Source organism: Epinephelus moara, chromosome 17 (genome assembly GCF_006386435.1).
Source record: "Epinephelus moara isolate mb chromosome 17, YSFRI_EMoa_1.0, whole genome shotgun sequence".
In the NCBI taxonomy this organism is placed as follows: domain Eukaryota; kingdom Metazoa; phylum Chordata; class Actinopteri; order Perciformes; family Serranidae; genus Epinephelus; species Epinephelus moara.
This window is the reverse complement of record NC_065522.1, coordinates 34,057,520-34,071,745: the sequence shown is the minus strand read 5'-3', so window position 1 is coordinate 34,071,745 and position 14,226 is coordinate 34,057,520. Positions and strand designations below refer to the sequence as shown.

At 39.8% G+C, this 14,226-nt stretch overlaps 2 protein-coding genes across 2 annotated transcripts in view; both read left to right on the top strand.

Moving 5' to 3' along the window:
• The window catches only part of LOC126403844 (uncharacterized), a 6,330-nt gene extending 4,929 nt beyond the window's left edge, over positions 1–1,401 (top strand). Inside the window, exons 5-6 of the mRNA XM_050066657.1 lie at positions 630–695; positions 1,182–1,401. Coding sequence (XP_049922614.1) covers positions 630–695; positions 1,182–1,291 — 176 coding nt within the window. The 3' untranslated portion in view covers positions 1,292–1,401. The remainder of the gene's footprint in view (positions 1–629; positions 696–1,181) is intronic.
• Positions 1,402–3,630: 2,229 nt separating this feature from the next.
• LOC126403820 (gastrula zinc finger protein XlCGF57.1-like) lies at positions 3,631–12,802 on the top strand. The gene is made up of 2 exons (XM_050066618.1): positions 3,631–3,884; positions 7,974–12,802. Exons 1-2 carry the CDS (start codon positions 3,662–3,664, stop codon positions 9,626–9,628), a joined length of 1,878 nt encoding a protein of 625 aa, XP_049922575.1. The 5' UTR covers positions 3,631–3,661; the 3' UTR covers positions 9,629–12,802.
• Positions 12,803–14,226: the final 1,424 nt, after the last annotated feature.

The window sequence follows — 14,226 nt, the reverse complement described above, 5'->3', positions numbered from 1 at the left end:
GCCTGTAACCGTAACAACTGTGTGACACAAACTCAGTGCTTTGGTCATTAAATAATGTCGGGCTCGGTTCGGGTTCGGACAGAAATATGCTGCCCGTGCCGCACTCTAACACACACAAACACAAGCACACAGAAAACCGGACATTATCATCAGTTTATAAAAACCGCCCGGACGCCCCGGACGGGACGTGAAAAGTGGACATGTCCGGGCAAAAGAGGACGTTTGGTCAGCTAGTGTCATACCGCCATGAAAGGTGGCTTTTGGCATTGGTGGCCAACATGAAAATGCAAATGGCCCGAACTAGAGCCAGTGATTGCTTTGTCCCTTTTGGGCTACTGTAGAAACAATATTCTGTACGTAGACAGTAACGGCTCATTCTGAGGTAACAAAAACATTCTTAATTTCAGGTGACTGTACACTCATGAAAACAACAATAGTTATATTATTTTCCACTTCTGTCAAAACACCTCTTAAATCCTACACACTGGACCTTTAAATCGCAGGTTTGGTCACGGCATTGAAGTTGTTGTGATAACCATAAAAAATGACAAAGAATTCAATTTTCCTAAAAGTATCTCAATTAAATTTTTTAAACCCAGCTGGTAACGGTATTACATGTTGTGCTGCAGGTAAAACTGATACTTCAGTTGTATTGTACGTTGATGTCACCAGCATGCAGAGGTGCAAGCACAAAGGTAAACACACACGTGCAAAAAACACACAACACAAACACAGAAACTAACTAAACTAAATGCCAGAATAAATGTTGACATTGTACGTTTCTGCAAACCACAGATACATTATATTTATAGGTTAATATGTAGCGGATACATTGGTAAGGACACGATCACGTCCTGGTTCTGGAGCCACAATCACCGCTAAGCATTTCGAATCAAACTGTGGTCTCTTGAAGTTTAATGGAAGACTCACTGTAAACAGACAGTGTCAATATCTGTTGGTTTCTAATAATGACATCACATAACGTAGAAAAGTCCATCTGCTGTGACGGACTGTGAGATGTGCCTGAAAGTTCCAGAAAAAGCTGGTGAGACTTTGACTCAACAGAAAACTTTTCCAAGGATCAATAATTAACTTTAGATTCAGCAACTGAAATACATAAGCTCATACTCAGACATGAGACATTCTGAATCTCTTGACACTGATGATTTGCTTTTTTTCAGGGGAGCCACTGAGGAAGGACTCCTCGATGCTCTTCTCTGTCGCAGTATACAGACCTTACCCTGTTAGGCGTAAATACACACCAAGCCCTGTGTGGAGTTACAAAGCCTGAGACTGGACCACTGATCAAGAGGAGCCAGGAGACTCAGCAGCCTGTTTGACCTCTGAGACACTTTAATTGTTTTAATCAAGAGGCACAATCCCTGATCAGCATGCACTGACACAACATCACTTACCAGAACACTAACGGCAGACAATAAGAACATCAGAGTGAGTCTTGCTTATTTTTTCCTTTACTGTAAAGTGTTGGACTCGATCACAGGTCATTGGTAGTAGATTAAAAAAATCACGAGCTTCTATGGTGTGTACTAAGACTGATCATACCCATTTGCTGTGTTGTGTGGTGCTTAGTCTTGGGATGGATTCCTGTACCCATTAAGAATTGTCCTCTGTGGGGATTTTCTGTTTTGGGGTGTCAGTTAATAGTCGTAATGAATTTGTATCTTTAATAAAGGTGCATATATTTATTTTATTTCACCATATACCTGTGTCTGTGGTAAACTGTCTTGCCTCTGACACTACGGGACGAGACCAGGTTTACAAACTTGGTGACGGCAACCTTGAAATCTTGAAAAAGATGATAATAAGAGCACTGTTTCTGCAGGTAGTTGTACTAAAACTCTTTCCACTGCAAAAAACACATCCCCAAACCTCCAGGAAATACACCCCACCAAAGGTGAGCACTCCTTAGCCATGGAGGTCGGCTGTAGCCCTACTTTGGTTTTCTTTTCTTCCAAAATCATCTCTTCCTTCTTCATACTCTCCAGTAGGGTCTCACTCCTCTCCAGCTTTTTCTGACATTCTGCCCTCTTCTTCTCAAGATCATTCAAGGTATCGAAAAGAAGTTTGATGGCTTCATCTTTCTCTGCTGCTGCTTTCTGTGTGTCGGGGTCCATCTTGTCTTCTTCCTGTTCACTGACCAGAGCTTCCTCTCAGTGTCCTCCCTCTGTCTCTTCACCTCCTCCAGCTCCAGTTTGAGTTGCTTTATCTGATTCTCTTTATCCTTTATCTGCCCCTCAAGTCTAGAAAAAATGTTTTTCAGATATTTTCTATTCTCTGTCTTTTATCTTAAAGGGATAGTGCACCCAAAAATGAAAATTCAGCCATTATCTACTCACCCATATGCTGAGGGAGGCTCTGGTGACGTTTTAGAGTCCTCACATCACTTGCAGAGATCCAAGGGGAGAGGAGGTAGCAACACAACTCCACCTAATGGAGGCTGACGGCGCCCCAGATTAAAACGTCCAAAAACACATAATTGAAACCACAAAATAACTCCATACTGCTCGTCCGTCACGTCACATGCTTTCGCTGGTCTCGCACACATGTGAGCGCGGTGCACAGAGAGGCAGTCAGAGCTACAGGCTACAATGAGGCTAAAAACAGAGTTCAAATGACGTTTTTCCAAACGACTTTTTATGTCGGGGCTTCAGGACACTTGGATCACTACGGACGAGCAGTATGGAGATATTTTGTGGTTTCAATTATGTGTTTTTTGGACATTTGAATCTGGGGCGCCGTCAGCCTCCATTAGGTGGAGTTGTGTTGCTACCTCCTCTCCCCTTGGATCTCTGCAAGGGATGTGAGGACTCTAAAACTTCACCTGAGCCTCCCTCGGCATATGGGTGAGTGGATAATGGCTGAATTTTCATTTTTGGGTGCACTATCCTTTTCAGCTTCTTCTTAAGTTTTTCCTTTTCTTTGTCAAGTTAATTCAGTGTATGTCTTTCTGCCATTAGATGTTCTTTTCAATAATAATAATAATAATAATAATAATAATAATGATATAGCACCATTTAATCTAGATTAAATGATTTACAGAATTTTACAAAAATCAAAACCCCTGTAAGCACTAAACAGCCCATACATACACAGATGGAAGTGCATATATTTGAAAAAAAAAAATGCATCCAACGGACACATGGAAGATATTTGAACGGGTTATATATTTAACATTCAATAAAAATTATTATTTTTAATAGTACCTGTTTTTTTGTTATCATTACAGGGGTAAAAACATACAGAGAAAGAAAAACAATCATATTCAGTCAGAGGATCTGGGGGGAGAGGGTTCCACAGCTTTCCTAAAGCTTTATACTTTTTAAAAAAAATAAACTGTGTGACTAGAGAAGAGCCTTCAACAGTGGGAGGAAAAATACACAATAAAAGAGGTAGTGATTTAGATGACCTGGATGATCATAACTACTACAGTACAACTTCACAATCAACACTCCTCTTCCTGAGTCCTGAGCTCAATGGATGTCATTCTTTGTTATACTTTCCTCTATGTTTTTTTGAGTAAGCCTAATTTCGGACACATTTAAAGACTTTTATTTTGAAGCTCAGCAACTCATCAGACCCGGAAGCTGTATTCTTACTAACTTCACAGTGATTGAACAAAGATGGCGTCCAGTGTAAACAAATGTCAGCAAAGTGTCTTTGCAGTGTGAAGATGTCTAAAGTCCAAATGCTGAGATCGTTGGTGAAGCAGCGACTAACTGCGGCTGCTGAAGAGATATTTGGGCTGTTTGAAAGAACGATAGCAGAGTACGAGGAGGAACTTTGTCGATCAAAAGAGGAGAACGAGCGACAACGGAAACTACTGGACGCTGTTTTCAACCCTCAGCTTCGGTTACACAGAGCAGGTTTGTTCATTAAACATTACAAGTTCATTATTAATAATATAACTGCAGCTTTGTTCAATAAATATTCAGTCTGTCGACGTTTCTCTGGTGTCGTTAGCCTCCTGGGTGTATTTCCTCTAAGGCGGAAATGCTCTAAATGTCTATTTTGACGTCTGTGTTAATAAGTCAAAAGTTTGTCTTAACGGGTGAAAATATAACGCGTTCAAACGACAGAATATGCCCTGTTAACAAGAACATTTCTAGCGTCTTGGGCGCAGCCATTTTATCAGTGAAAGAGAAGGAACTGATGAAATAGTGTCCGCTATACGTTGTGTTCTAATAAGTGTCCACACAGATGAGACCAGTGGTTCCACCTGGTTCAGCCACGAAGGTTCAGGTTTAGTCATCAGTTCATGTTACACTAAGTTTGATATATTCAGCATCACACCGGAGTTTGGCCACGTGTGTGAAGTTGTGTGCTGTCTGTCCGTTAGGCACTCACTCTACAGCAGGAAACGACACTTCAAAATAAAAGCTCTGTACAATAATGAAGTTTTACATGATTTATACTGGATGAAACACTGGGCACTAGGCTGTGGTATGTTGTTCACCTTGTGGAAGTAAATGAGACCTGTAGAGCTGGGGCTCCCAAACACTTTCTTATCCAGGACCAGGGTTGCATGATATTGGATATTTTTGAAATCCAATATGTAATGCCTTATTTGACCGATAACCAACATGATACATCCATTCTTCCCCCTACCTAACTTTAGTGATCATCTTATCTTTTCTGCAGTGGAAGTACATCATATTATAATATATGCAAATCGTGAAGGCCCACCAGCAGATGGTGGCACGAAATATGATACTTTAAAGTGTATTTACCATCCATTCATTGTGCAAAATAAGAAAAAGCATGTTGGCTGATTCTAGAAGACCGGTGATAGACACATAGCTAAAATGTACCCAGGGGGTGAGTATATTGACAGCAGCCAATGACACGGAAGCTTTAATGTTCTAAACATCTTGAGACATCAGAAATGTACTCGTTAACAGGGCCTTTTCTGTCATGTTAACGCACATTTGATGCGCCCGAACGTTATATTTTTACCTGTTGAGACGGACAAATTTGATTCACTATATAAAGGTCAAAATAGATGTAAAGAGCCATTTTCTTACAATGTGAACAAGCATGAATTTAATTTATTTAATTTCATGTGTTATACTAAAAATCAAATTGAAAAAAATGCCTCACCACTTTTACTGTCTAAAAAGCCACATGGTTATTTGACACAGGCCGAAGTGTTTCAGCTCATCCCCATTATATTCACGATCACCCTTGTTTTAGTTTGGAGTTTTTAGACTGTAGCTATAATTTATTTATTTTATTTATTTATTGTTTATTTGATGTGGACATCACAATTGCATTGGAAGGACCAGATGCATTGTTTGAGTGTTTTAGCACACGTGCTAATTCGCAACACTTGTCCACAGGAGGCTTTTGAAATGATAAAAATAATAAATGTAAAAGGAAAAGAAAAGAAAAAAATGAAGGGTACAATAACATACAACAGTAAAAGAGAAGCAATTTTTCAGATTAAAATAAATACATAAGCTACAAAGCAAAGGCAACATGATCAAGCAGTCAACCAGTTAAAACTATTCATGTGAGCACTGTTGTTTTGATTTTAGCCATTGTTTAAGTCCTTTGTTAAAAGCATTACTGTTGGTCTCTAATTTTAGTTTAGTGGGTAGAGAGTTCCAAAGTTGTGCCCCCTTTACAGAAAGAGCAGACTGACAGAATGAAGTCTTGTATCTTGGGACAAGACAATCACCACTAAAATAATGTAGCGATGCCCACGTTTCCCATCATGCCCAGTGGGGGTGTAACGGTACACAAAAATCTCGGTTCGGTACGTACCTCGGTACACAAGTCACGGTTCGTTTTTTTTCGGTACAGTAATGAAAAAAATAGACAACTATTAAATATCTTTTACTTATTGGTAACCTTATTAAAACATACCACCACAGCAGTTAACTCTTTTTACACAATTTTTGAATGAAACAAATATATATAAAATCCTGCTTTTTCACATTGTTTGAATGAAAATAGAAATATAAAAGTGAAAAATAAAATCCTGCTGTTTTTTTAACACATTTTTTGAATGAAAAATATAAATATACATTTCTGCTTTAACAGTTTTACTCAATTAAAATAAAAAGTATAGTGCAGCTGGTCAGCTTTAAAGCCTGCTCAGATTCAGTTTTACTAGGAACTTACTTAGCTTTCCCACTTTGTTAAAGTGCAGTAAACAAAACATGCTTATATCTAAAGTGCAGCTTAAACAATTTTACTCAACTCCAATGGCGTTGGTTATTTCTTTAGCGCGATGGTCAGGGAAACGCTCTTTCTTTTTAAACGACGACGATATCGTAGTTTGCACCAGATTGCTTTTTCTAGTCGTGTCGGTTAACGTTCAAACTCGGGTGGCGTCGCTTTAGATGCGTTAGCATGTTAGACATGTTTCCAAGTACATACCCGACCGCTGTTCTGCAGTGTCGGCACACTGCTTTTGTCTTGTCAGCTTGATTATTTCCATCTTCGTATTTTACCCTGAAACCAAAGTGTTCCCAAACGGAGGACTTAAGGTTTGCGGGTGGGTCTTCAGGTTCGTCAGGCTCACTTGCCATGTTGTCAAAATGCGAGAATGCGCTGCACAAAGTGAAAGCGGAGATTTACGGTCGGACTCGGTCCGTCACTCAATTATGTCCGTCAGGGAACTAAATATTTTAAATGGTTCGGCTCGCAAAAACGGAATTAAAATAAAACAAAATAAAATAAAATAATATCCTGCGCCCAATAATTTGGTACAGGGTCGTGCCGAACCGAAAGTCATGTACCGAACGGTTCGACACAAATACATGTACCGTTACGGCCCTAATGCCCAGTGCTGGACTGTGTAGTTAGTGGTTTCCAGTTTAATGTTCCAAAACGCAGATGTAATTTTGTGTTGGGATTAAAATGTGTCAGAACATGGTGGTTTATGGTGATTGTCATTTTTGTGTTGGTTTATAGTCAATGATATCATCAAAATTTTCTCTGGTGTCGTTAGCTTCTCTGGTGTCGTTAGCTTCTGTGGTGCTGTTAGCTTCTGTGGTGCTGTTAGCTTCTCTGCTGTCGTTAGCTTCTCTGCTGTCGTTAGCTTCTCTGGTGCTGTTAGCTTCTGTGGTGCTGTTAGCTTCTCTGCTGTCGTTAGCTTCTCTGCTGTCGTTAGCTTCTCTGTTGTCATTAGGAGTTTTACCTTCCGGCCTTTGTGCATTGGTTGTTGTTGGTTTTTTTAAACGTTTAGACCTACAGAAAGTGCGTGCAGAGTCTCTGTGTGATGTTTGCCCTCACTGGCACAGTGTCACTGACTTACTGGACACCAAACTTTATTATCTTGAGGGTGATTGGTTGGATTACATTGTCAAATATCTCAGTACTTTTGTAGCTTTGAACTGAATCTGTGTGATTTGAAGTTTAGTTTCTCTCCTGCGTCCTGTTAATACTTCCACTATTTTGTGTTTGCTGTCACATGTAAAGGAGGCATGTCAAGTTACTGCTGATGAAAACTATTTCCCTATTTCACTGCTTTTACATAACAAAATAACGAGGCACTTTTTCTGTGAAGAATTTATCGGAAATGAAATATATAGCACGGAATTAAAGGAACTTTATTAGCAGCTGGGAGAGAGTCAAACCAGAAACAGCCACAGTGAAGTGTTAGATGTTACTGCACTTCTGCCAACAGCTCACCTCTAACAGGTAAACTTATTTTACCCGCCCTGCTGTGTGACGGGAAAACAAAAAAATAGTGAAAAACCTGAACTAATGGAAGAACTGCTATAGAGGTTCTTAGTCTTATAGGTCCATCTCAGCCCAGGCCTTTCTAACAGAATGCACAGGTGACCATTTCAGCTGATTCACTATAAAGCTGAACGCAGACCTACAGTGTAGTGATATTGTGATTACTTACAGATGTTATAGAGACCTGACACAGCTGAGTGAACACTGTGAAGCTGTTTGATGCTCAGTGACAGTAACATCTGTGTGTTTCCTGTTTCCTGCAGACGTCCAGCAGCTGTCGGTGGTTAAAGAAGAGGTTCCCCCTGAGCAGCAGGAGTGGAGCTCCAGTGTGGACCAGGAGGACCCAGAGCCTCCACACATTAAAGAGGACCAGGAGGACCCAGAGCCTCCACACATTAAAGAGGAACAGGAGGAACTCTGGATCAGTCAGGAGGGAGAGCAGCTTCAAGGGCTGGAGGAGGATGATATCACCTTCACATTCGCTGTTGTCCCTTTGAAGGCTGAAGATGAAGAGGAAGAACCTCAGTCCTCACAGCTTCATCAAAGTCAAATTGAGGAGAACAGAGAGGCAGAGCCTCCAGCTAGCAGCTCAGCTGAGCAGATGGAAACTAGAGCTGATGGAGAGGACTGTGGAGGACCAGAACCAGCCAGGAACTCAGATCCAGATACACATTTACAGCCTGAGACACATGACAAGACTGGAGAGTCCTCTGAGCCTGACACTGATGACACTGATGATTGGACAGAGACCAGAGAACCTCAGTCAGGTTCAAAGTCCCTGAAAAATGATGAAGACCCTGTCAGTGATTTGAGATTTCGTGGTTGTGAGAAACCATTCAGCTGCTCTGAGTGTGGGAAAAGATTTGAACGCAAACTACACTTGCAGCTACATAGGAGAACTCATACAGGAGAAAAACCGTTCAGCTGCACTGAGTGTGGGAAAAAATTTAGTGAACGTGGAAATCTGAAGGCACACATGAGATCTCATACAGGAGAGAAACCATTTAATTGCTCTGTATGTGGAAAAACTTTTGGTGTAGGTGGAAATCTGAAGACACATATGAGAACCCATACAGGAGAGAAACCATTCAATTGCGCTGAGTGTGGGAAAGGATTCAGTCAAAGTGGATCTCTGAAGATGCACATGAAAACTCATACAGGAGAAAAACCATTTAGCTGCTCTGAGTGTGGGAAAAGATATAGTGAACGGCGAAATCTGAAGGCACACATGAGAACTCATTCAGGAGAGAAACCACCAAGCGGCTCTGAGTGTGGGAAAAGAAATTACAGTTGGACAGGTTCGGGGGAACACATGAGATCTCATACAGGAGAAAATACATTGAGTTGCTCTGTGCGTGATAAAAAATTTTCTCGTAAGAAAGATTTCAGTGACCACATGAGATTTCATACAGGAGAGAAACCTTTTAGCTGCACTGAGTGTGGGAAAAGATATTGTCAGAGTGGAACACTGAGGCGACACATGAGATTTCACACAGGAGAGAAACCATTTAGCTGCTCTCAGTGTGGGAAAAGATTCTATCGTAAGATAGAATTGGAGGATCACACAAGATATCACACAGGAGAGAAACCTTTCAGCTGCTCGGTTTGTAAGAGGTCCTTTACAGAACGAGGAAACTTAAGGAAACACATGAGAACCCACACAGGAGAAAGACCGTTCAACTGCTCAGTGTGCAGTAAAAGCTTCCCTCACAAACAAACCTTAAATAATCACATGAGAACACACACAGGACAGAAACCTTTTAGCTGCACTGTTTGTCACCAAAGTTTCACCTGGCGTTACCAGCTCATAAACCATCAGTGTCGTTCCTCACAGCCTCATCAAACTCAGACTGAGGAGAACAGAGAGACAGAGCCTCCAGCCAGCAGCTCAGCTCAACAGATAGAAACAAGAAGCTGATGGAACCAGCCAGGAACACAGATCCAGATACTCATTTACAACCTGAGACTGATGACAAGACTGGAGAGTCTTCTGAACTTGAGACTGAACACTGATGATCATTGGAAAAACGTTTTAAGTATGGTAAAATATTTGTCCACTATTGTCTGAGAATGCACCTGAGGATTCATACATTAAGTTGTTCAGTTTTTGATACAATATTCCCTTGGAAGAAGATTTAGTCTGTAACATGAGATTTAGGCTCGTTCAGGAGAAACCCCTGAGAATCTCAATCAGGGTAAAATTCTGAAAAATAAAGTGTCAGTGGAGTGTAATCTGTCAGCCTGAATAACATTCATCAGGTCTTTATCAGACGGGAATTCACACTGAGAGAAACCATGTAATTGTTCAGTTTTTAATACAAGAATCCTTGGAAGAAAAATTGAGACTTTCACATGAGATTAAGACTTCGAGAAAAACCTTTTTGCTGCTGATTTCGTAAGACACAGTGACCACACAGGAGAGAAACCCTTCAGCTGCTCAGTGTGGGAAAATATTTAAATTTAAGATTAATCAGGCAGTCACGTGTCATTGGTCATAAGTGTGTCATCGGTAGCAGTGGCATTAAAACTACTGCTTCAGATGACACTGTGAGCAGTGATGAAACTCTGGAGCAGCAGAGGGTTGAAACAGTTGTTGACATCTTTGAAATGAGAACAGTTTCTGCTGTAAGCAAACAACATTTTGGGTTGGGTATTATTTCACTGTTAGAATTATGATCCTGGTTTTTCTTGATGTCTCATATTAGTTCTTCAAAACAACTCTTCTTTTATAGATTGAATTGAGAAGAATCTTATCAACTTCAAATCTTGCCATTCACAGCGTTTACTGAACTGCTTTATTTTCTTTTGAGGCATGTGATGATAATTGAATGATACATTTGACCTGGTTTCTGTAGATTTTTTATTTTTATACGATCGTGTGATGTACTTTTATAAGCTTTACATATTGTGTATATTGATCTGGTTTGGGCTTATTTACAACAGTAATGATAGCCTTTCCTACACAGATGCTTTTTCTATTTTCATTTGTATATGTGCACAGGTGGTGGCGCTCTTTCACAACGTTAAACTGTCTAATAAAATCATAACATTAACTTTGCCTTCAGGCAAACAAAAAAAGAGAGAAAATATTGCATATATAGTCCAAGACTAAAACTTTTCTCTCTAAATTAAAGCAAAGGGAAACTACTGTCATCTTTTAAGTTTGCTTTACTGTTTTCTCAGCAAGGCTGTAGCCATGGAGTCAACATTGGGGAGGGGACCAAATCTGCATGTTGGTATAAATAAGCGTTGAGTGTTTCTGACTGATAAAACTTAATAAGGGCAACACAACAATTTAAAGAGCTGCGTCATTCATTCTGTGTTTCTTTTTTTCCCACACCTTGAAAATATTATACAACAACTACAACAACTCACTACTGGCAGCAGTGGTACAAATGAACCCCCATTACGTCCAACTCTAGTATCCAGGTCTGAAGTCGCAAGAGTGATCACATCTCTCAAGTCCTCAAGAGCTACAGATGTATATGGAATGGACAAACTAATGATAAAAGAAATCTATCCATCAATAATTGGCCCATTAACACACATCATAAATATCTCACTGAGTGAGGAGAAATTCCCAGAATCATGGAAACTGGCTACTGTCATTCCCATATTCAAAGGTGGTGACCATCTCCTTACCTCCAACTATAGGCCTGTTAGCATTTTACCCACTGTGTCAAAGGTATACGAGAAATTGGTCGTCAAGCAAATCACTAATCACCTCAATTACAGCTCCTTCTCTCTGCATCCAATGCAATTTGGATTCAGGGCCAATCATTCTACAGAAAACGCAATATGCTACTTTATGGAAAGGGTTAAAGCATCAATGGACACAGGAGGGTCAGTGGGGGCTGTTTTCCTTGACCTGCGGAAAGCATTTGACACTGTTAACCACTCAATTCTACTGAACAAACTCCTGAACTTCAATCTCTCCATGGAATTCATCAGCCTCATCAAATCCTACCTCTCATCTCGTTCTCAAATTGTTAGAATTGAAAATCGTAACTCCAACCCCTTGCAATTATCAACTGGTGTCCCACAAGGTTCAGTACTCGGTCCTATTCTGTTCAGCATGTACATCAATGATTTACCATCTGTGTGTGATAATTGTGATATATTAATGTATGCTGATGACACAGTTATAATTGGTCATGGAAAAACACCAGAGGAAGTTGCAACAAAGTTAGCAGATGCTATGTTATTAGTCACAGCCTGGTTTAAACTGTCCTGTCTGTATGTTTTTCTCTAAGAAAAAAACAAACATAAATGTGATGCCAGATGTTTTCATCTCTGGAGAGAGGGTACAGGTGGTTACAGAATACAAATACCTAGGACTGCATATAGATTCAAACCTCAGCTTCAAAACCCACATTACGAAAGTCAGGAACAAAGTTAAGTTCAGTTTATCAAACTTCAGATTCATCAGGGACTCGTTTTCAACTGAAGCAGCCAAGATGTACTTCTTCACAGTGGTTCTCTCCCACATCACATACTGTCTGACAAGTTGGTCTACTGCAAACACCACAACAATGAAAACAATAGAATCATTATATAAACAAGCACTTAAAATATTAGACAAGAAACCTTTCAGATTTCATCATTGTCATATACTGAATAAATATAAATTTCTTAGTTGGGAAAACCTCATTATATTCAAAAACATCTGTCTGGTATATAAGATCTTGCATGGTTCAGCTCCTCCTGCTCTATCTGGATACGTTAATATCAGATCTTCTGGTAATATGGGTACGAGAGGTGCAGTGAGGGGAGACTGCACAATTCCCTTAAGAAAAACTACATTCAGTCATGCAGTTTTCTCCTTCAGAGCATCACATCAATGGAATTCAGTACCACAATCAATCAGAGTATCTCCGTCATATTCATTCAAGCGCAATGCCAAGAAATGGATTGTTGAAACACAAACGTGAACACTGATGTTTGCCTCACTATTATATAGGAGTGCATCATGCAATTGTGGGTCATTGTCACTCAACGGTATGTGTGTGCCGTACAGAATGTTTGTCTTGTATATAATGTTTATCTTTAATGGGTTATTTTTTTATATATATTGGATGTTGTATTTTATTGATGCCTTTAACAACTGGCAAAGGGACTACCGATGAAAATTAGCCTCTCGGCTATTTCGGGTGCATTTTACTTTTTTTTTTTTTTAAATATTGATTAATGTACATTGTCCCTTTTCAAATAAACAAATAAACTAAAAAAACTAAACGTCCCGCAACATTGATAACATTATAACATGTCATATAGTGACATCTCCATGACAACCAAGTAATAGATTCCCTGAGGACGGCTCAGGTTGTGGTTGAAAGCTTCAGAAACAGCAACTTTATTTGGATCTTGTGTTGAGAAATGTTTTTGTTTCCAAGTTCAAGACTAAACCTTTTTTTTTTTTTTTTAATCACCCAGCAAGCAGTTTTCTGCTGGAAAGACTTAAACTTCTACAGTCACTGGTGAAAAAAGGTTCAGAAGACGTTCAGAAGAGGATCAAAAGTGAAAGTTTTTTCACCGACTATTTGGAGACATTGGTTTAACGATCATCTTGTTTCTTCCCCAGGTTTATTCATGATGTTATGAGCCTGTCCAGAGAGCCTTATGGAAAACGCCAGTGTAAATACCTGTCCTTTCCCCTGCAATAAGGAAACTAAGGTGAATGCCTTTGATCACAGTGAATACAAATGAGGAGGAAATGGAGAGATGAGAATTGGGACAAATCGCCTCAACAACTGAACATGACACATGACAAGCCTCTGATTGTAATCTCTGAGTGGACTTTAAGGGGGAAGGGGTCTCACTGAGACTTGCAATGGTGGGGTTTTTCACCTCTGCAATGTGCAAATAATGCCCTATCATCATTTTGGAGTCTTGCATATAAATCACATCCAGATTGTTAAGTTGAAAGTCAGTATTGCTAATTTCAGTGGAATATGGTCTAAATGTAACCGTTCAATCAATGTCTTCCAATAACCGGTGAAAAAACTTTTTGAACCTTTTCTGAACATCTTTTACCATCACTGATTTTTAAACGCCCGCTAAACCTCAAAAAGCTCTCAGTGCTCAGTGGTTCTGGTTTAGGATGACAACAATAGCAGCATAGAGGTTACACTAATATATTTACAGCTTTCACTTTGAGGACCTTGTGACACATGCTACAATATTTTGTATTAAATAAAAAGCACTGTAAATATAACCAACAGTTCGAACATGAACTTTTATTTTGAAGCTCAGCAACTGATCGACCCGGAAGTTGTATTCTTTACTGTGGCTAACTTCACAATGAACAAAGATGGCGTCCAGCAGAAAGACGTGTTAGCAGAGTGTCTTTGTTGTGTTTTTAAAGTGTGAACATGTCTAAAGTCCAAATGCTGAGATCGTTGGTGAAGCAGCGACTAACTGCGGCTGCTGAAGAGATATTTGGGCTGTTTGAAAGAACGATAGCAGAGTACGAGGAGGAACTTTGTCGATCAAAAGAGGAGAACGAGCGACAACGGA

Coding starts and splice junctions, on each gene's coding strand:
- LOC126403820 (XM_050066618.1), top strand. CDS start 3,662: ATGTCAGCAAAGTGTCTTTGCAGTGTGAAGATGTCTAAAGTCCAAATG. Junction 3,885..7,973: donor GCTTCGGTTACACAGAGCAG/GTTTGTTCATTA, acceptor TGTTTCCTGCAG/ACGTCCAGCAGCTGTCGGTG.